Source organism: Phocoena sinus, chromosome 3 (genome assembly GCF_008692025.1).
Source record: "Phocoena sinus isolate mPhoSin1 chromosome 3, mPhoSin1.pri, whole genome shotgun sequence".
In the NCBI taxonomy this organism is placed as follows: domain Eukaryota; kingdom Metazoa; phylum Chordata; class Mammalia; order Artiodactyla; family Phocoenidae; genus Phocoena; species Phocoena sinus.
In genome coordinates, this window is record NC_045765.1 from 8,800,997 (window position 1) to 8,822,500 (window position 21,504).

General features: G+C 58.3%; 2 protein-coding genes across 2 annotated transcripts in view; both read left to right on the forward strand.

The window, feature by feature from the left end:
* Positions 1–925: 925 nt before the first annotated feature.
* On the forward strand, positions 926–17,807 carry PRKACA (protein kinase cAMP-activated catalytic subunit alpha). The gene is made up of 10 exons (XM_032627632.1): positions 926–1,190; positions 8,630–8,691; positions 9,149–9,277; positions 11,980–12,078; positions 13,091–13,173; positions 13,950–14,076; positions 14,169–14,264; positions 14,368–14,490; positions 16,538–16,702; positions 17,118–17,807. Exons 1-10 carry the CDS (start codon positions 1,145–1,147, stop codon positions 17,241–17,243), a joined length of 1,056 nt encoding a protein of 351 aa, XP_032483523.1. The 5' UTR covers positions 926–1,144; the 3' UTR covers positions 17,244–17,807.
* A 1,808-nt stretch (positions 17,808–19,615) lies between these two features.
* The window catches only part of SAMD1 (sterile alpha motif domain containing 1), a 3,656-nt gene continuing 1,767 nt past the window's right edge, over positions 19,616–21,504 (forward strand). The window contains exons 1-2 of the mRNA XM_032627631.1: positions 19,616–20,926; positions 21,346–21,504. The exon at positions 21,346–21,504 is cut by the window's right edge and continues 136 nt beyond it. Of these exons, the coding sequence (XP_032483522.1) occupies positions 19,970–20,926; positions 21,346–21,504 (1,116 nt within the window). The 5' untranslated portion in view covers positions 19,616–19,969. The remainder of the gene's footprint in view (positions 20,927–21,345) is intronic.

The window sequence follows — 21,504 nt, forward strand, 5'->3', positions numbered from 1 at the left end:
TCCTCTGCTCCAGGAGAAGAGGTTCCTTTTGCATTGCCCAGACAGAGGGAATCCTCAGTCTGGCTGTGCCCCAGATTCCTCATCTGTAAAATGGGAGTGATGAGACTAGTACCTACATGACAGGAGTGTGGTACGAAGTAATGTATTTAACAAGTGCCAGCTCTTACTACTGGCATGAGCCCAGCGTGGGCACCCAGCAAAGAGATGGCTACTGAGCGCCCCCCTCCCGGAGCGCAGCATCCTCCCGAAGCTCGGGCTGTAGCTGAGGGAGACCCAGGAGGACGCCGGCATGGACCCTGGGCCTGCTGCTGCTGTCCTGCGCCAGGCCTTATGAATGACGACGGCTGGCGGCCCGGAGACCTATGACCCGCGGCGCTCGCCGCGCCCCTCCCCCGCTGGCAGGTGGACCGCGGCTGCGCCGGGGTTGGGGTGGGGGGGCCGCGGCGCCAACCTTGGCTGGCCGGCAGCCGCTGCAGCACTGAGCGGGGGCGGGGGACTGCGGCGCGCACGGACCCGGGCGAGCGCCCGCCTGGATCGCCTTCTGGGCCTCGGAGCGCGGCGCCGCCGCCCGCCAGCCTCCGCCGCCCCGCCGGGCGGGCCCGGGCAGCCGACTGCACCTCCGCCCCGCCCTCTCACCCCCGGATTGACACTGAACGTTCTGCCGGGGGCTTGCCGGACAGCGCGCCTCCGCCAATTGGCGGCCTCTCTGGGCGGACCCCAGGCCCTGTCGCGAGCCTCGGCCAATCAGACGCGTAGGCCCGCCCAGCTGGGGCCTCGCAAGCGCGCGAGTGGCCAGGCGTCCTAGGGGCGAGTCATGGGGCCGAGAGCCTATGGCAGCACGGGAGGGTCACGGAGAACCAATGGGCGGCGGCGCAGCCCCGTCAGTCAGGGCGGCCTAGGCCAATGAGCTGCGGGCTGCGGGGGCGTCACGGACAGCAGCAGCGGACTTGGGCTGAGGTTCCCGGGCGGGCGGGCGCGGAGAGACGCGGGAAGCAGGGGCTGGGCGGGGGTCGCGGCGCCGCAGCCAGCGCAGCCAACCCGAGGGGCCGCCGCCGCCGCCGCCCAGCGCGCTCCGGGGCCGCGGGCCGCCTCTAGCACGCGCCGCGCCGCAGCTCCGGGACCGGCCCCGGCCGCCGCCGCCGCGATGGGCAACGCCGCCGCGGCCAAGAAGGGCAGCGAGCAAGAGAGCGGTGAGTGCCCGGGCCGTGACCCCGATCCCGGCCCCGCGCTGCCAGCCCCCTCCCTATCCATCACTGCCTGGCCCCTCCCCCTACGCGCCCCCCCATTTCTCTCTGCTTACCCCTCAGCGCCCCTTCCCCTGCCTGTCCAAGGTTGGGGCCCAAGGCCCGCAGATGGCCCGTAGGAGCCCCCTTGCCAAAGACCGCCCCCCACTGCAAAGACTGTGCTCCCCCCCAGCTGTCACTGCCAACCATGGTACGTATGACCGCTGGGGCCCCACATGGGGCCCTGTCACCACCCCACTGTCTCCTCTCCTGGTCCCTCTCCCCAGATTCTAATCCCTCCACTTCCTCACTCACCTCTTACACAGATGCGACCCACTGCCAAACCCCGACCCAGGCCTCTGCCAGTCTGGGAGTGCTATGGGGTATGCCTCCACCCCGCAGGGACCTTGGCCACTTGGTGACCACACCCCTACCCCCCTCCAGCCCCCGCCATCTTTCTCCTGCCCTTCCCCTCTTCACCTTATCACAGCCCCCCTCCAAACCCACTCCGTCCCCTTTGAGCACTTCCCAGAGCCACCTCCAGCATTGTTTTTCTCTTCTGTGTCACTTGGCATGGGGGACAGGATCTTTCTGGGTCCCTCTGCCCCTCTCTCTCACTCTGTCACTCTGCTTCTCTGCTGTGCCTCCTTCTCCAAGCAAGCGTCTGTCCCTGGCTGGGGTAGCAGACTGTTTATGAACCTAGAGAACTACTTCTGTGCTTCAAAAGCCAAGTTTGAGCCGATCTTGCTGGAATTCATTGCATCCTCTTTCCGGGGTTGGGGCGGGGGGAGGGTGGTGTCAGCAGAGAGCCCCTTCCCATCTCCTGCTGTTCCGTGAGCTCTAGGCTCCTTGGAGGGCCCTTCAATAAATGGTTGTTTCACAACTGAGGCTCTGTCATTCACCCAGTCCCCCAGGCTTCTTCACCCGCTCCTGGCTTGGGATGAAAAGTAGAGGATGAAGAGGGTCTGGGTTTAGCAAGGCTCATTCAGCTTGAGCTGGGATGGTGAGAAGGAGGTATCAAGGGATGGCAGTTGGGAAGAGAAGTGGTTGACATCTAATGACTTGCTTTGCCAGGAGACAAACAGGTTCTGATCATTCCCAGCGTTCAGCCAGAGAAGGGACTACTTCCCCCTCAGCTCCCAAATATATTGGCCTTTTCCAGCCAGCCGGGGAAAGAGATTCTTTATCTGGAAATGCCTTCAGAAATGGTCTCCAGCCCCATCCTCAAGTCCTTCAGCTCTTAAATTGTCATCACTCCAGGCCTAAAGCTGGACCTCAGCTAGGATCCCCTTCCAGTTACCCAGAAATAGAGTTGAAAAGGAATGGCCACATCCAAATATGCTCTTCCCAGTTACTGGTCTCAAACCCCAGTGTCTGTGTTCCCTGAATGCTCCCTCCCAGAAAGACCCAGGCATGAAAGCCAGGGAACTTTATTCCCACCCAGACTCAAATGGCAGAACTCAGAGTCACTGAGCAACCATGGAGAGGCCCGACATGTCACCGATGGGTGGGGGACGGGAAGGCAAGTGCCTGTAGCTGAGAGCTTGATGACAGAGGAGCAGGTGGGTAGTGACCAAAAAAGGTCTGGGCATGAGCTTGGAGGGGACTAGGCAGAGGGGGAGGGGCCGGGCCCCCAGCAGGTGAGACCGGCTGAGAGGTGGAAGGTGGAGGCAGGCAGCTGTACATTGCAGTGGCTCAGTTGAAAGTTGGGGAGATGACATAGTCCTGGAAAACTTTCAAGGCGTATCAAACACATGCAGTGGGGAGTGGGGGTGGAAAGCCACACAAGGAAAAGGAGCCCTAAGAAAAAGATCAGAGGCTTCGGAAGGAACCAGTGATTCAGAGCACAGTCCGGACACCCAGGAGTGGACTATCAAGGTGAAATAGAGCCACTGTTTATTGGGCATCTAGGATGTGCCAGGCTAAATGGTCTCCACAGATCTATCTGCTCGCGTGATTTTTCATAGCGGGCTGTTATCTGAATTTTCCCAGCAAGCTCTCTGAGTTTGACATAGATGATGCCACAGAGGCAGGATTCACATCCAGATCCACCTACCAGACAACTTCCTGGACCCCAGGGTTTCCCAACTCACACATTCTCAAGCCGCCTCCCTGATTTTTACTATATTCACTTCTATTTTGTTAACTTAAATAAAAATTTTGACTCACTTTTGTTCAGATGTAAATTTTGATCTGTCCTAAGCAATATTATAAATGAAATCACGGGATTGCTATGCCAGTGATATTCTCCCTGATATGCATTAAAATACAATGTAACTAGAAAAGTGAAACATCCCTAAAATCATTTCATGCCCCGCCAGTGGGACCTATGTCACACTTTGGGAAAGGCCCTAAGCTGTACTTCCTTCCAGAGGCTTGCAGGGGCTCTCAGAGAAGGAAATAGGATGAGGAAGGGAGCCCCTCTTCACTTCAAATCTCCAATTCTGAGAGGATGGAGTTAAGACAAAATTTGCCTTTTCGTAACTAGGGTCGGCTGGGGGTGGGGTAGTAGTAGCCAGGCCAGCCTGCAGGGGGCACCTGAATTTCATCTGCCAGATGTCAGCCCTACCGAAGTAAGGAAGATGACCGAACCTTAGTAGGCACCAGTTCAGCATCCCGCAGCCCCCTATACTACCGGCTCCATGCCGGGGCAGGACAGCATTGGCTTCCTCCCAAGAGGGTAGGGATCCAGAATGAGCCCTGGGGTGGGGTGAGGGAAATCTGTACCCAAAGTTGCCAGAGCCATTGGCAGGGGCCTGGGTAAGATGCTAAGAGGGCAGAGAAAAACAAGACCAAGCCCTGGGCCCTGAGCAACCTGGAGGAATTGAGAGAGGGCAGTGGCCTCAGGAGGCCCTGGGACAGGCGGCCAAGTGGGGCTCAGGCCTTGGCTGCCCTGACCAAAGGCACCCCTGAGAGCTGGTCCATGGGAGAAGGGACAGGTCTGGTGAGAAGGAGCCCTCCAGATACCATCACCCCCCCTCCCAGTTCCCAGGGACAAGCAGATCCAGGCTCCGAGAGTGAGAACTGCCCCCCAAGAGGTCCCTAAATGGGAAGAATTGTGGCCCTCTAACTACTGCAGAAGTCCCAGAGGGCCAAACACTGTCTGTGCGTTGGCAGTTGTATGGGTGCCCAAGAGGGTCCTGTCAAGGCAGCTGTTCCTTTAGCCCAACCAGGCTTACAGAAGCTTGAGGGTCCTCTCTGCCCCTTCCCTGCACCCACTGGCCCCAGGTTGGGTTTCTTTTCCTGACACCACCCCGCAACTCCCTGGCTCCCCTTATAGGCAGGGCTCTGGGGATGGGCAGCCAAGCTGGTGCAGCAGGTCTCATGAGCCTTCCCAGCCACCATAGTCCTGGTGCCCTGAGAGGAAGACTTGAGTGATGGCTTCCAGCCCCAGCTATGGTGAGGCTGAGCCCTGTTGCTATAGCAACTTACCAGGCACTCTCTGACACTCAAGTCAGGGAAGGACTGCAGTAGAGTTTAGGGAACAGGTGAAGAGGAAAAGTCTGTGGACCCCTGGCTGGCCCTAGAAACCCTCCCTTACTAACAACCCTGAGCTGGGGGGCCTGGGGAAGAGCAGGCGAGATGGGTGGTTCAGTTCAGACACGGAGGGGATGGTCACCCAGAGCGGGGTCCAGCTCAGAGCCAGGCAATGGGGTAGTCCAGCTCAGTGTTGAGGTTCAGCTCAGATTGGGAGTTGGTCCAGCTCAGTGATGGAGTCCACGTCATAATGGACAGTGGCCCAGTATAGAATGAGGGTCCATCAGACTGCGGGTCAGTCCAGTCCAGTGTTGGGGTCCAGCTCAGGCTGGGGGATGGTCCAGTCCAGGGCTTGGTTTTCCGGCCCCAGAATTTCCAGGACAACCAGGTTTCGGGGAGCAGCAGGTCCTGAGATTGTTGTCTGGGGGGGTCTGAGGCTGGGCTCCTGCCTCGTGATGGGGCCCTGGCTTTTTGAGGGATGCTCTCTCTGTGAGCTCCAATTGAATCCGGACCACGGTGGAGGCTGGCACCCCTCCTGTGGGAGACATGGGCCGGCTGACAAGCTCTAAAGACAGCAGCCAGCTGGGTTTCCCTTCTCTGCCACTTCCTGTTGTCAGCAGGGGCCATGGGTGCCAGGCACTCTCGGGAGAAGCTGCCACTGACCCTCCACTTCTTTTGGGATCTGGAAAGAAGGAGGAAGATGGTCAAGGCTGCCTCCCCCTCCCCCACCCCGGGGTTTAGCGTTTCGTTTCCGGTTTGGACTTGCATGGCTGAGAGCAGAGCCAAGCACAGGGCAAGGTTTGATAGAGGCCAAGGACATCCCAGGATGCCATTCCCCTCTCCGCCCCTGCATAGAAGCAAGACAAAGTCAGATGTACCCATTTCTTTCTCAAAGTAGCAGAATTTGGGGGCTCCAGGTTCAAAGAGCACTTGGGGGAGGAGATAGGGTAGCTCTCACTGCCCCCCCCCCCAACTCCCGCCTTTCTCTCCAGCTGCTCTTTCTGCTAATTAACGGAGCTCTGGGGCCTCTTTGGCCCCCAGGGAGGCCCCAGCTGCTGCCTGGGCCTGAGCCTTAACTCCTTCCCCTCTGCCCAGTGGGCACTGCCCTGGGCACATTGGGTGTCATCCTCAGGGTAGTCCAGCACCCACTGAGAAAGGCAGGGCCTGGCAGCCCGGGAGCAGTGTAGCCCCTGGAACGGGAAGTTAGCTTTAGCACCCCACCCCCAGGGCAGGCAGGCCAGCCTGAGGAGGGACACCCTCAGGACAATCTTCCCACCACCTCCTGCCAAGGAGGGGCCTTTACAAACCTTGGCCAGCGGGAGCAGGTACCTTTAAATGCTTCCCTGGCAACCAGCTCCTCCTCCCCTGTCCCCCGAGGCCTTCCCGAGGAAGCCAGCTCAGAGGCTCTGCGTATTCCTGGTTTCCCTGCAAAGGGAAGGTTCCAGGGAGAGCTTAGGGAGGCCTGGGATGGATCTGGGGTCAGGTAGAGGCTGGGATGGGGACTCAGAGACCACCTTCCAAGCTGTGGCTGCAGCTGCTTCTCTGGGGCCATGTGATTGTCCGTTTCCTGGGCTACCTGCGCTGCACCCTCTGGGCACCTAAGCAGAGCCTCGCTGGCCAGGGGTAGATGGGCCCCAGATCACCCCATCCCACTCTACCCCCCATTTTGCCCTCTGCTGGAAGAGGCAGGAAGCAGAGGTGAGTATGGGGGCTCCTGGCTGGGGTTCCCCCCATCATTATCCCTCTTTATCTGCCCACTCTTTCTGGTACTGCCACACCCTGTGCCCCATCCCCAAATCTGGCAAGCTGATGGCACCAGAGAGCACACAGCCTGGGCCCTTCAGCATTTCGAAAGGCCAGAACAGGGCTGTGTCAGAATCAAGGCACCGTGTGGAGCCTCTTAGTGGGGTCAGCAGACAGACAGACCCACCAAGTTGGGAAAAACAGGACATGGCAGTTCTCAGGGATTTTGCTGAGAGCAAAAGAGGAAGCAGGACCAGGCTTTTTCCTGGATTCCTCTTACACTCGCTTCTCTCTGCCTTTCTGGGTGAGTGACGACGGTAGAAACCCAAGAGGGTGCCTTCACCCCCACCGTCATCCAGAATTCAGTGTGTACGTTTGGAGGTTTCCAAGGAATGTGTTGTGTGTCAAGAAAGATTCTGCCAGAGAAAGCATTGGATGTGGTGCAGCCCCCAGGCTCAGGGAGGCCTCAGACAGTTGGTGGCTCAGCCAGGCACCAGCCTAGGACTCTTGGCCATTCCTTGACCACCCCCTCTCCGCCTGGTCATTCTTTGTAGGGCTTTCCTAGCCCACAGTCTCTCCTCCATCTGCCACGCTTGCAGCTCCACGGAAGGCTCTTCTCTGCAGATGCTGAGGGAGAGCCTTGCGGGTGATGGGGGCGGGGGGGTGGCTACCCACAAGGCTGTGGGGATTCCTGGCACTGCATATGGGTGAGATAGGCAGATATCTGACAGGCAAGGCCAAAGTACCAGTGTGCAGGACCCCTCAGGGTGGCATCCGTCCCAGGAACATCAGGGTTGAGGACAGCTCTGTCCATGGGCCATCCCGGTGCCCTGCAACCAGTCAGAAGCAAAGCAGTTAACCCCGTGGGCAGTGGGGTCCGGGAAGTGATCTGAGACCAGTCTTCTCATGGGTACAATGAGAGTAATAGCAGCTCTGAGCCATCAGTGTAGGAATTAAGCATGGAAAGCACTCAGCACAGAGCTGGCACACAGGGAGGGTCCCTGAACAACAGTGCGCCTGACCCCCGGGGGCGGTTACAAGGACACATCCATACCGTAAGAATCCATCAGGTTGAGCATTTAAGATTTGAGCACTCAGTGCTCCTCCTGTATTTTATATCTCCATTTTAAAAACTACTTAAAAGCAAAATTAATAGCTGACATTTATATGGCACTAACCCCTGTACCGGCCACCATCCAAACCCCCTTTGCCAAGATTAACTCATTCGGTCTTCACAACCACCCCACCAGGTCATTACTATTATTATCCCCATTTTACAGATGAGGAAAACCAAGGCCCAGAGGTGCGATCAGTTGCCTAAGGTCACATAGCTCATCAGGGACCAGGCTGGGATCTGAACTTGATCTTATCCCAGAGTCCTGGCCCTTAACTGTTTTGCCGGGCTGCCTCTCCACATGGACAGGAATGCCTCTTTTCAGGCCTCAGTTTCCTAGGGTGGTAAACAGAATGGTTAAAATGAAAGTTGACACGTGAACCAAATGAGATAGTGGACGCAAAGCAGCAAGCCCAGGGTCCGCCAGGAAGTCTTCAATGTTAGCCAGATGGTGATGTTCGCCTTGGGGTGCTGAAGGGCCTGTAGGGGGCAGGCATCAGGCGAGGCTTCCCTTGAGCGAGCTCTGGAACGAGGGCCCCTCCATTGGCAAAGGTGGGAATGGAGCCAGCCGGGGGCCAAGGCAACAGCTGAACCCCCCAAGGGCGCCTGCTACCCGAGCCCCAGAGGCCTCCACCCTGGGCCGGCCTCCCCAGAGAAGGGGCCAGAGGAACAGCCAAATCCCGAGGCTATAAATACCTCGGCTGGCGTCGTCCCCTGGCCCTGGAATGTCAGTCAGAACTGGGGCGAGTGGGGGTGGGCCGGCCTGGGCGCCACTCTCTGTCCCCCTGAGAGTGACCCCCGAATTGCCCTGTCCCCCATTTGGGACAGAATTGAGGCTGGACCCCACCTCTCTGTAGGAAAGGAGACCCCAGACCCCAGCCCAGATCAGGCCCCCCCCCACCAGGCTACCCTCAGACTCAGCCAGGACACCCGAAGGCACTGGGAGAAGGTCAGGCTCGGGATTGAGACGACTGCACCCCACTTTCCACAAACCGGCCTCTCCCCAGGAATAGCCCAGGCCCGCGCCAACAAGATGGGGTCTCCATCTCACTCTCTCCTCTTTTCCTTTCAGTGAAAGAATTCTTAGCCAAAGCCAAAGAAGATTTTCTTAAAAAATGGGAAAATCCCGCTCAGGTAAGCCCCCTGGGTACAGAGCCCTGGGAGGGATAGCTGACAGCCCCCTGCCCCTCAACTGCATCCCTGTGCCATGGCTAGGATTTTACGGCCCTGTGGAGGGCTCCAGACCTGCCCTCATTCTCTCCCTAGATGCCCATGGGGGCACCTGGTCACTCACTGCCAGGTTCCCCCACCCCACCAATCCCGTCCAACTGGCAGCCCCTGCCCCCCAGGCAGCTGCCAGCAGCTCCTGGGCCCCAGGCCAGGGCCGGATTTGGCCCCTGCCACCAGCCTTGAGGAATGTACCCTCCACCATCTTGTTTTTCCACCCCCTGTCCTCACCCCCCTAGCTCCACCTGGTCCCCAGGGCCCCCTCTGCTGGTTGCAGAGGGAACACCCCAAACTTCGGCCTAGCAGGCTAGACGGGGTGGGGGTGGGGGGTGGTCCCTGACCCTCCAGACCCTTGTGCCCACAGAATACAGCCCATCTGGATCAGTTTGAACGAATCAAGACCCTCGGCACGGGCTCCTTCGGGCGGGTGATGCTGGTGAAGCACAAGGAGACCGGGAACCACTTTGCCATGAAGATCCTCGACAAACAGAAGGTGAGCCCAGCCCTGCCACAAGGCCCTGGTCCCAGCCACCAGGGCTTTGCCTGGGCTGTTCCCACCACCTGGAGTGGTCTTCTCACCTATCCACTTACCAGCTATTTCCTGAGCCTCCATAATGTGGCAGACCCAGGGGCGGGAAGGGTACCATGCTGCCTTCGGGAAGCTTTCCCCAGGAGGAAAAGTACCCTAAGACGTAAAGCCCACACGGGCTCAGACACTTAGCCTGTATCGAGGAAGCCAGAAGTCTTCCTGGGGGAAGTGATGTTTACACAGACCTTCCTTCTGTAAATATTTTGTTTCTGAATTTTATTTTATTTTTTTATACAGCAGGTTCTTATTAGTTATCCATTTTATACATATTAGTGTATATATGTCAATCCCAATCTCCCAATTCATCACACCACCCCCTGCCCTTTGTAAATTTTTTTTTTTTTTTTTTTTTTTTGCGGTACGCGGGCCTCTCACCGCTGGGGCCTCTCCCATTGTGGAGCACAGGCCCCGGACGCGCAGGCCCAGCGGCCATGGCCCACGGGCCCAGCCGCTCTGCAGCATGTGGGATCCTCCTGGACCGGGGCACGAACCCGTATCCCCCACATCGGCAGGCGGACTCCCAACCACTGCGCCACCAGGGAAGCCCCTGTAAATATTTTTGAAACCCTACTTTTTGCCAGGCGATGCTCTAGAGCAGCACCATCCAGGAGACATATCACACAAGCCACATATGGTTTTAAATTTTCTAGAATCCTCATTTTATTTATTTTTATTTATTTGGTAGCACTGCGTGGCTTGCAGGATCTTAGTTCCCGAACCAGGCATCGAACCCGCGGCCCTCGGCAGTGAGAGCACGGAGTCCTAACCACTGAACCACCAGGGAATTCCCTAGAATCCTAGTTTTAAAAGTTTAAAAAAGGCAGAATTCATTTTAACAATATGTTGTAATTAAGCCAGTATATCTACAATATTATCATTTAAATGTATGTATCCAGTGTAGAAATATCCTTAATGAGACATTTTACATTCTTTTTTTCCGTACTAAGTCTTAGAAATCCAGCGTGCATTTTACACATATAACACATCTCCATTCAGATGTTAATTTTCACTGGAAAGACAAGAAAAAGTAGAGAAATTGAGAAAGCAGATTCACATAGCCCAGGTTGTTCCAAACAGGCTTGAAAGTTGTCTGGTAACTGTGCCAAGTATCAGTTTTTAAATTTTCTTTTTTTTAAATTTCTTTATTTCTTTCTTTATTTTTGGCTGAGTTGGGTCTTCGTTGCTGTGCATGGACTTCTCTAGTTGCAGCGAGCAGGGGGTACTCTTCTTTGCGGTGCACAGGCTCTAGGCGCGAGGGCTTCAGTAGTTGTGGCACATGGGCTCAGTAGTTGTGGCTCACAGGCTCTAGAGCGCAGGCTCAGTAGTTGTGGCGCACGGGCTTAGTTGCTCCACAGCATGTGGGATCTTCCCAGACCAGGGCTCAAACCCGTGTCCCCTGCATTGGCAAGTGGATTCTTAACCACTGTGCTGCCAGGGAAGTCCCTAAATTTTCATTTTACATGTATATATATATATATATATATATATATATTTTTTTTTTTTTTTTTTTTTTCTTTTTGTCTGCTTTGGGTCTTCGTTGCTGAGCGCGGGCTTTCTCTAGTTGCAGAGAGCAGGGGCTACTCTCTGTTGCAGTGCACAAGCTTCTCAGTGCAGTGCCTTCTCTTTGTTGCGGAGCACGGGCTCTAGGCGCAAGGGCTTCAGTAGTTGTGGCGTGCGGGCTCAGTAGTTGTGGCGCACGGGCTTAGTTGCTCCGCGGCATGTGGGATCTTCCCAGACCAGGGCTCAAACCCGTGTCCCCTGCGTTGGCAGGTGGATTCTTAACCACTACGCCACCAGGGAAGCCCTAAATTTTCATTTTAGATACTTCAAATTTTAAGCTTGGTTCCCCAGTCAACGAACCACATTTCAAGTACTCAGCAACCGTACGTGGCTAGTGTGGAATCTACTGGACAGTGCAGGTATAGACCCAAAGGATGTAGCTGTGAGCAAAGCAGAAAAAGCCCCAGTGCAGTGGGGCTTAGAGCTGACCAAGGGGCCAGGCTGCCTGCGTGTGACAAGCTGGACTGATGTTGACTAGCTGCATGTGAACTTGGGCACGGCACTTCCCCTCTCTGCGTCTGGGCTTCCAAACCTGCACGCTCCCATTGCATACCCCTCAGGGCTCCTGTCAGAGAGTGTGAGACGGCTGCTGGGGACAGCTGAGGGCTGAGGAGGAATTAGCCCTGGGTTTGAGTGGATGTGGGGGGCGGGGTGTCCTCTAGATGCAGGGAAGGTATTTCTAAATCCCCCACCCCTTGGGTGCTACTCCCACCTGTCTGTTTGGTTTCAACTCAGCTGCCCCTTCCTCCAGGAAGCCTTCTCTGACTCCCCAGGCTTCACCGGATGCCTTATCTGGGCATCCACAGGCCCCAAGCTTCCCCCACCACAGCTCTGACCCCTGTGGCCTGGTGACTCATGTGTTCCTGCCCTGAACTGCATGCCATGTGGGGACAGGCACCCAGCCCAGGGCTTGACAGGCCCCAGGCACTCAAACGATTCTGGATGGAGGACCCAGCCCGGCCCTGGCACATCTACTTTTGGGTGGCAGGGAAGAAAAGAGCTGTCTCACACCCGCTCCTCGCTCCTCTCCCCTCCCACCCCTGCAGGTGGTAAAGCTGAAGCAGATCGAGCACACCCTGAACGAAAAGCGCATCCTGCAAGCGGTCAACTTTCCGTTCCTTGTCAAACTCGAGTTCTCGTTCAAGGTGGGGTCCCAGCGGCCGCAGACCAGGGCCACTGCCGGGTGGTGCAGCTTCTGGGTTCCCAGAGCTGGGGCTCAGCCAACCACAACCAGTGGTTGCCCGAAAAGGCAGACCCACTGATGGGGGAGCGGTGAAGAAGGCCCCCGGGGGTGGAGGGCAAGTCAGCCTGGGGCTCTCATAGACCCCAAGTTCAGCTGGGTCTGCCAACTGATAGCTTGATAACCTTGGGCAAGTCCCCCAACCTGGATAACATCCCTCAAAATCATCGATCCATTTACAGCAAGAACCTGACACACAGCCACAAACTGCCGCTCAGCCTGGGTTCAAATCCCAGCCTTGCACTTCCTGGCGGTGTGACCCTGGCAAGAAACTTCACCCCCATGAGCCTTAGTTTCTTCATCTGTAAAATGGGGATCATCGTGGTGGGGCTGCCATGACAGTTCCAACCACATCACGAGCACCCTGCGTGAGCTGTTTTGGGTGCCGTCCTAAGCCACGACTGTGAGAGTTGGCAAAGGCCCCTCGGGGCCTGTGACCCTAGCAGTCACAAGGACCCCATGCTTTGTTTAAGGCTCTCTTGCCACCATCTTGAAATTCATAATCATTTTTTTAACAAGGGGCCTCACTTTTATTTTGAGGGGGGACTCACAAAATCTGTAGCCCATCCTGGTCCCATTTGACAGATGACAAAACTGTGGCCCCAGGAGCCTTGCTCAAGACAGTCACAGACAGGAGCCATCACAGAGTTCCCTCTGCAGCGCAGGCATGCCAGCCAGGTCCCTGATGCACCTCTAGCCAGCCCTCACTTTTGGCCCCCGTAAGCAGGATCATGGCTGCCCCTTCTTTCTCACGGGCAGAATGAAATGAGACAGGTAATCAGTGAGCACAGTGCCTGGCGCTTGGAACGTGCTTCACATGGGAACCAAAATTGTTGTCACTTTATGTCTGACGCCTGCCTTCAGGTGGGGCCTGGGGCTTGGGGAGTGGGGCCCTGATCAGCTGCTGCTTCCCACAGGACAACTCCAATTTATACATGATCATGGAGTACGTGCCTGGTGGGGAGATGTTCTCACACCTGCGGCGGATCGGGAGGTTCAGGTGAGCCCGACGCCCCCTGCCACCCTGGGCCTGGGGTGTGCATGGGTGTCGTCCGTGGAAGTGGCCTCTTCAGGTCCCTGTGGGTCCTTGTTCCCCCGAGCTGAGGAATCTACGATGTCTCAGCCACCATGAAACAAAACAAACACGGTGACTTAGGCGTCACCACGTAAGTGGGCAATTTCATGTCGTTTTAAAATTTGTGCTATCTTATTTATATAGATATGCACTTTACATACAATAAAGTGCACAGGTTTTCAATACCCTGTTCCATGAGTTTTGACAGCTGCATTCACATGTGTAACCACCACCCCAGAAAATTCCCTCAAATGCCTTTCTTGGCAACTCACCACCCCAACAAAGGCAAACGTCCTTTATGGCTTCAAACACCACAAATGTGTTTGGTCTGGGTCTGGACTTGATATAAATGGAATCACACAGTTCATATTCTTCTGTCCCTTTCTTCTCTTGCTTCCCATAATCGTTTTGTGATCCAGCCACATTGTTGGGTATATTCATCGTTTGTCCTGGTGGTGGTGTTGGGTAGGATCCCATTATAGGAATCTATCACAATCTGTGATTCCATTCCTCTGTTGATGGACATTTGGGCTCTTTCCAGTTTGGGGCTGTATATGAATAAGGCTTCTCTGCTGATGCATTTTGATCGCTGGGCTGGAGGCAGCTCGATAGGCCCACCTGCTGGACCATTAGGGGGTGGGCAGGTCCTGCTGGTGTGGCCACCCACTCTCACCCATCCTCTCCCTGCTTGTCCCCATCAGTGAGCCCCATGCCCGCTTCTACGCAGCCCAGATTGTCCTGACCTTTGAGTACCTGCACTCGCTCGATCTCATCTACCGGGACCTGAAGCCGGAGAACCTCCTTATCGACCAGCAGGGCTACATTCAGGTGCCCACTGGGCTGGGCGAGGGGCAGCCCCAGGTGGCCACAGCCTGAACCCTCCCACCCTCCCGGCCAACCGCCCATTCTTGTGCCCACAGGTGACAGACTTCGGTTTCGCCAAGCGTGTGAAAGGCCGCACCTGGACCTTGTGCGGCACCCCCGAGTACCTGGCCCCCGAAATCATCCTGAGTAAAGTAGGCGCCTCCCTACCCCTCCCACCGCTCTGAGGCCTGCTCCACTGCCGGCGGCCCCCTCCTCACCCTTCTCCCCTCACCTGCTCCCCTCCTCTCGCTCCAGGGCTACAACAAAGCTGTGGACTGGTGGGCCCTGGGGGTTCTCATCTATGAGATGGCCGCTGGCTACCCGCCCTTCTTCGCTGACCAGCCCATCCAGATCTATGAGAAGATTGTCTCTGGGAAGGTGAGGCCCGGATATGGGGGCTCAGGCCTAAGCCTGACCCTTCCCTGCCTGTCCTGCTCACTGTGGAGCCCTGATCGTCATTGTCAGAACAGCCTAGGGAATTCCCTGGCGGTCCAGTGGTTCGGACTCTGAGCTTGCTTCCACTGCAGGGGGCACAGGTTCGATCCCTAGCTGGGGAACTAAGATCCCGAGTGCTGTGTGGGGCGGCCAAAGAAAAACAGAAAAAGAACAATCGAGAAGTTGATCAAGTCAGGCCGGGTGGTGAAGCCAGACACACCCACTACGCTAACTGAGGCCACCACTTCACACAACCTCGCTGTCTGATCCTGGACCACAGTGCCGAAATCCTAAGGGTTTTCAAAACCCCAGGTCTCACCCAAACTCCTGCCCTGCCTGCCAGGAGGCTGGTCTCGTCTCTAGTTGGCCCCGTTAGCATGAATTTTCACAAGTTTCACAGCAAAAAAGCAAGCATGTTCGGTTTCCAGGCGCTACCCCCAGACCCCTCCAGGGAGTCACTTTGGACATAAGGCCCTGCCTCCTTTCCCAAATGCAGACTTTCTAACTTGCAGGGTGTGGGTAAGGGGTGGCGGAACCGTTAGAGCCCCGGAGTGCATTAAGTACCCGCTGCCCCACGCACCCCCTCGGTCGTACCCCACCACTCTGAGGGAGTGAGGAAGCCGAGATGCAGAGATTGGACATGTCTGGTTCAAGATCACACGGCAGCATCGTCTCAAAAGAGGTTGGGGACCCCACCTCTGACTGCAGCTCACCCACCTCACCAGGAGGACCAACCATCCCTCCATCTGGCCCAGGAAATGGTGTGAGTGGCTCCCAGCTCAGCCTAGGTGGGCTGACCTGGCTCTAAGTCCCAGCTCTGCCACCCATCGGCTTTGAAACCTCAGGCCAATGTCTTCGCTTCTCTGAGTCTTATCCATCTCAGAACTGGGGAACTAGCCACTTGCCTCTCAGAGAGGTTGAGAGAATCACCACCTGCAAAGTGGGGTCACTAAAAAAGGGAAAGATGAGGTGTCTGCCACCAGGCAGAACAGAAATTGCCAAGAAAATGGCCCAGAGTGGGGGAAAAAAAAAAGAAAAAGCCATAGAAGCTTTCGAGGCGGGAGAGAAATGAGCGTGACTCCCTTCTTTGTAGCATTTCACAGTTCCCACGCACCCTCAGCGGGATTATCTCCCTCATGCAACCCTGGGATATCTGCCCCATGCCAGAGAGGCAGGCACAGGCCCAGAGAGGTTAAGGGCCGTGGCCAAGGTCACACAGCATGGAAGAGGCAGAGCAGTGCTGGAAGTCGGTTCTTGCAGCTCTAAATCCAGTGACTGCTTGCATACAAAGCTGTGGACTCAAAGCATTTGGGGAAAGTTTCTGGAAGAGTTGAACTGAGCCTTAGAGAATGGAAGAGCCTTAGCTATGCAGAGAGAGAAATAGACAAACAATTATTTCTCTCAGAAGCATGAATATTTCTGAAGTCCCCAGACCCTAGCAGAGCTGCCTTAGGAAGCAGTGGCTAAGAATGCAAGTTCTGGAGTCCAGCAGACCCCAGATGGAACCAACTTGCCCTGCTCCTCTGAGTGATCTTGGGCAAGCTGTTTAATCCTTCCGAGCCTCAGTTTCCTTCTCTCAGGAAATAGAAATGGGAACCTCCGGAATTCCCCGGCAATCCAGTGGTTAGGACTCTGGACTTCCACTGCCGGGGTCCTGGGTTCAATCTCTGGTTGGGGAGCTAAGATCCCACAAGCTGCATGGTGCAGACAGAAGGATAAAACGGGAAGCTCATAGCTCTTACCTCTCCAGCAGCATCAGCATGGCTCAGGAAGTGGCGAGAGATACAGACTTTCAGGCCCCACCTGAATCCGATATCCTGAATCAGAAACTCCAGTGGGCCCAGCAAGCTGTTCTAATGGGATTCCAATGCACACTCTGGTTCGGTTGGGGTCCTCCACCCAATAAGACAGTTGGATGGTGAAGGCAGTGTTCTGGGCTCCCCAAGCTCCAGATCAGTTTCCCAATCTGTCTGTGTTACCGCCTCTCCAGGTGCGGTTCCCGTCCCACTTCAGCTCCGACCTGAAGGACCTGCTGCGGAACCTCCTGCAGGTGGACCTCACCAAACGCTTTGGGAACCTCAAGAACGGGGTCAATGACATCAAGAACCACAAGTGGTTTGCCACGACCGACTGGATCGCCATCTACCAAAGGAAGGTAGGCCCCCCCCTTTCCCCTTGTGCTCTGAGGGTTTTGGAGGGGGATGGGCAAGAGCCAGGGAGTATTGCCAACGGAGAGATGAAAAGGGAAGGGGAATTTGAAAGCAGGCTGCGGGCTCTGGGTCAGTTTAGATAAGGCAACTTAGAGCATTGGGGGTATAGAAACAGAATTGTGGGGTCATTTGGCCACTCTGTGACCTTGAACAGACTTCCCTCTCTGGAAATTAGTTTCCCTCTGGGTGAATTGGCTCTAATAAGCTTCTTGGGTTGTTAAGATGAGTCCATACCCTAATGCTAAGATCAGGCCTGGGTCAGAGGAAGTGATCTCATGAATGTTAGCCCCTTCGCATTTATTGTTGTAACGATGATTATGTTGACTGCTGAGGTCTGAATGGCTCTTGACCCCTCTCCAGGTGGAAGCTCCCTTCATACCAAAGTTTAAAGGCCCTGGGGACACGAGTAACTTTGACGACTATGAGGAGGAAGAGATCCGAGTCTCCATCAATGAGAAGTGTGGCAAGGAGTTTTCTGAGTTTTAGGGGTGTGCCTGTGCCCCCATGGGTTTTCTTTCTTTGTTTCTTTTTTTTTTTTTTTTTTTTTGTGGTGGGTGGGAGGGTTGGATTGAACAGCCAGAGGGCCCCAGAGTCCCTTGCATCTAATTTCACCCGCCCCCGCCCCACCCTCCAGGGTAGGGGGAGCAGGAAGCCCAGATATTTGGAGGAAAACACCAGCTGCTCCCCCTCACCCCCTTCTCCCTCCTGCCCCCCCCCGCCCCCCATACTGCTTTTGCCTCCCTCCTCCCCCACAGCCCCCCACCCTAGCCCATTTCTGCCTGTTTTAAACGAGTTTCTCAGTTCTTCCCTTCTTCAGGTCAGACCAGGTCTTGCTGGTGTGTCAGGGACAGGGTGTGGAAAGAGGGGCCCAAACTTAACTCCTGCCACCTGCCCCCCACCCAAAAAAAAAAAAAAACCACAGGCACCACTCTCTAAGGGCAAATGAATGAAAGGCTAACCTTCCCTTCAGAGCAATCTTGCCAGGGAAGGAAAGATTTTAGTGACATGTTCAGCGGGCTACTTAATACAATATTTTAAAAAAACAATTTACAATCTTATTTAAGTTCCACCAATGCCTCCCACGCTCCTTCCTCTCCCACCCCTTCCCATGCCCCTCCTCCCCAAATCCATTTTAACAAGGCTGGGAAGCAGACTGTAAAGGAAGGAGCTGGGGTTCAAACCTCTCCCCCAAGCTGCTAATCTCCCCCGACCCCCTGCCCCCTCGGGGTCCCCTGCCAAGCCTGGAAGGGTCTCAGCCCCTTTAGGAAGTCCCCACTCCCTTCTGCCCCAGTAGACCTGTCTTCACCCTTGGGCTTCGGGACCTAGACAAAGCAGCTGCCCCTCTCCCTGCCAAAGAGGAGTTGTCCCCTGAAAAGATAGAGGGGGAGCCCCGAGCCCAGGGTCTTTCCTCCCAGTAACACTCTCCCCAAACTTCTTAATTTTATTCTCAACTAGATTTTAATGTCCAGCCTCCTTTCAGTTGGGAAGGCCACCCCCGCAAAAGGAGGCCAAGCCCCCCCCTCCCCCCCCCCCCCCCCCCCCCCCGCAGACGGCCCAGAGTTCAAGGCCAAGGTTGCTGGGGAGGGGCTGCTTGTTTTATTCACCCAGGAGCCTCCGCCCCCACCCCCCCCCATCCTGGGCGCTCCTCCTCTGCTTAGCTGTCCGCTGTCAATCACCCGTTCTCCCCGCCCCCCCATTGTGGTTTTTTTCTCTCAATAGAAAAGTCGGGAGTCACCCCATTCATCCCCATATTTGTCCCTCTCATAATTTCTCCCCATCCCAGGAGGAGCTCTCAGGCCTGGGGTGGGGCCCCGGGTGGGCGCGGGGGCGATTCAACCTGTGTGCTGCGAAGGACGCAACTTCCTCTTGAACAGTGTGCTGTTGTAAACATATTTGAAAACTATTATCAATAAAGTTTTGTTTAAAAAAAAAAGTGTCGCTGGTGTTCCTGACTTCGGTCACCCACCCACACACCCCCAGGGGGTTGGAAAGGGAATTTCGGACCACAGCGTCCAGGCTGATCAGCACCTGGTCTGCAGTCCTTGTAAAACCGGGTTTAGCTGGAATTCTGCCACTCTCCCCGCCCCGCAGGAGAAGGGGGCGCCAAACTGCCCTCTGACCCCAGATTAGGGGTCCCCACATTCTGAGGCGCGCCCCCTCTGCGTCCAACCAGAGGCCGAAAGGGCGGGCGCTCTAGAGAGAAGCTGGGGCCGGCGCGCCGGGAGGCCGAGCGGCGGCGGGGGCGGCCCTGGTAGGGGGGTATGGGGTGGGGGTGACGGTGCGCGCCCCCCTTCCCGCATCCTCCCCGCGGAGCCAAACGCGCCCAAGGGGCGCGGAGGCGTCGGTGGTCCGAGGATCCCCGCAGCCCCGGCAGAGCGCGGTGGCCCGACCCACGGGCGGCGAGTTCCCGGTAAGTGCGGTCCCGGGAGCGGAGCGCGCCGGGGAGGCGTGGAGAGGGGGGCTGGGCGCCGGGGACGTCTGGGTCCCGCGCCCAATGGCTGGAGGGCGGCCGAGCACCGCCCGCCCGCCCCGCCCGCCCCCCTCTCCCCTCCCCCAGGCGCTCCCCTCCCCCTCCCCCGCCCGCCGCTTTCCCCCGCCCCCGCCCCGGCGCCAACTCCGCGGCGCCTCCTTAAAAAGCGCGCGGGAGTTGTAAGGGGGGGCCGGAGCGAGCCTGAGTGAGCGAAAGCGCAGGGTAAAGGGGGCGGGCGGGGGGCCCGGGCTCCACCTTAAAAGCGGGCGCGTGGGGGTGGGAGGGAGGAAGGCGGGCGGCGGGGAGGAGGGAGGGAGGGAAGGAAGGGGGGCCGGAGTGTCCCGGGCGCAGGGCGCGCGTGCGGCGGCGGCGGCGGCGGCGGCGGGGAGGGGCCGGCCGCGCCGCGCTCCCCTCCTCCCTCCTCGCATCCCCGGCCCCGCGCGCGCCCAGCAGAAGCGGGTCTGTGTGTGCGTGCGTGCGAGTGAGTGAGTGTGTGCATATATTTTTCTCTCTTTTCTTTCTCTCTCACTGTTTTTTCTCTCTCGCTCCCTCTCTCTCGTTCTTTTTTTTTTTTTTTTTGCAAAGAAACAGCAGCGCCGCCGCCGCTCCGCCGAGGCGCTGCGCCCCCCGGGGGGGGGGAGGCGGAGGAGGCGGGCAGCGGCGGAGGGAGGGGAGCCGGGGAGGGGGGCGCCGCGCTGGGAGGGAGGCAGCGCGCACGGTGCAGCCGGGCCGGGCGGGAGGCATGGCGGGGCCCCCGGCCCTACCCCCGCCGGAGACGGCGGCGGCCGCCACCACGGCGGCCGCTGCCTCGTCGTCCGCCGCTTCCCCGCACTACCAAGAGTGGATCCTGGACACCATCGACTCGCTGCGCTCGCGCAAGGCGCGGCCGGACCTGGAGCGCATCTGCCGGATGGTGCGGCGGCGGCACGGCCCGGAGCCGGAGCGCACGCGCGCCGAGCTCGAGAAACTGATCCAGCAGCGCGCCGTGCTCCGGGTCAGCTACAAGGGGAGCATCTCGTACCGCAACGCGGCGCGCGTCCAGCCGCCCCGGCGCGGAGCCACCCCGCCGGCCCCGCCGCGCGCCCCCCGCGGGGGCCCCGCCGCCGCCGCCGCCGCCGCGCCGCCGCCCACGCCCGCCCCGCCGCCACCGCCCGCGCCCGTCGCCGCCGCCGCCCCGGCCCGGGCGCCCCGCGCGGCCGCCGCTGCCGCCGCCACAGCGCCCCCCTCGCCCGGCCCCGCGCAGCCGGGCCCCCGCGCGCAGCGGGCCGCGCCCCTGGCCGCGCCGCCGCCCGCTCCCGCTGCTCCTCCGGCAGTGGCGCCCCCGGCCGGCCCGCGCCGCGCCCCCCCGCCCGCCGTCGCCGCCCGGGAGCCGCCGCTGCCGCCGCCGCCACAGCCGCCGGCGCCGCCACAGCAGCAGCAGCAGCCGCCGCCGCAGCCACAGCAGCCGCCGGAGGGGGGCGCGGCGCGGGCCGGCGGCCCGGCGCGGCCCGTGAGCCTGCGGGAAGTCGTGCGCTACCTCGGGGGCAGCGGCGGCGCCGGCGGCCGCCTAACCCGCGGCCGCGTGCAGGGGCTGCTAGAGGAGGAGGCGGCGGCGCGGGGCCGCCTGGAGCGCACCCGCCTCGGAGCGCTCGCGCTGCCCCGCGGGGACAGGCCCGGGCGGGCACCATCGGCTGCCAGCGCCCGCGCGTCGCGGAGCAAGGTGAGCGCGCCGCGGAGGGGGGCGCCGCGCGGTGGGCAGGTGCGGGCGAAGTTGGTAGCGGGGCGCGAATCCCGGGAGTAACCGGGCCGCAGGCGGCCGGGGCTTTGCGCTTCTTCCCGGCGGGCTCGGCGGGTGGTGACCTTGGCAAGTGACTTGATCTTCCCCAGCCTCAGTTTCCTCTGCTGTAAAACGCGACTTAATAACAGTAGCGACTCCTTGGGGTTGTTGAGCGAGTTTAATGAGATTTGGCTACTGAGGGCTTTATTAACACAGAGCCTGGCATGGAGCGAATGTGTAAAAGTTAGTCCGTGTTGATATTAAAGGTGGTAGTGAGGCACGCCACTTGGTCCTGGATCCCAGGGATTGGGCCCAGGGCCAGAAAAACTACTAACTTTGCGTGCCTGTCTCCCTTGCACCAGAGAGGTGGAGAAGAGCGAGTGCTTGAGAAGGAAGAGGAGGATGAAGACGATGAAGGTGAAGATGATGAAGACGAAGTGTCTGAGGGCTCCGAGGTGCCCGAGGGTGACCGTCCTGCAGGTGCCCAGCACCAGCAGCTCAATGGCGAGCGGGGCCCTCAG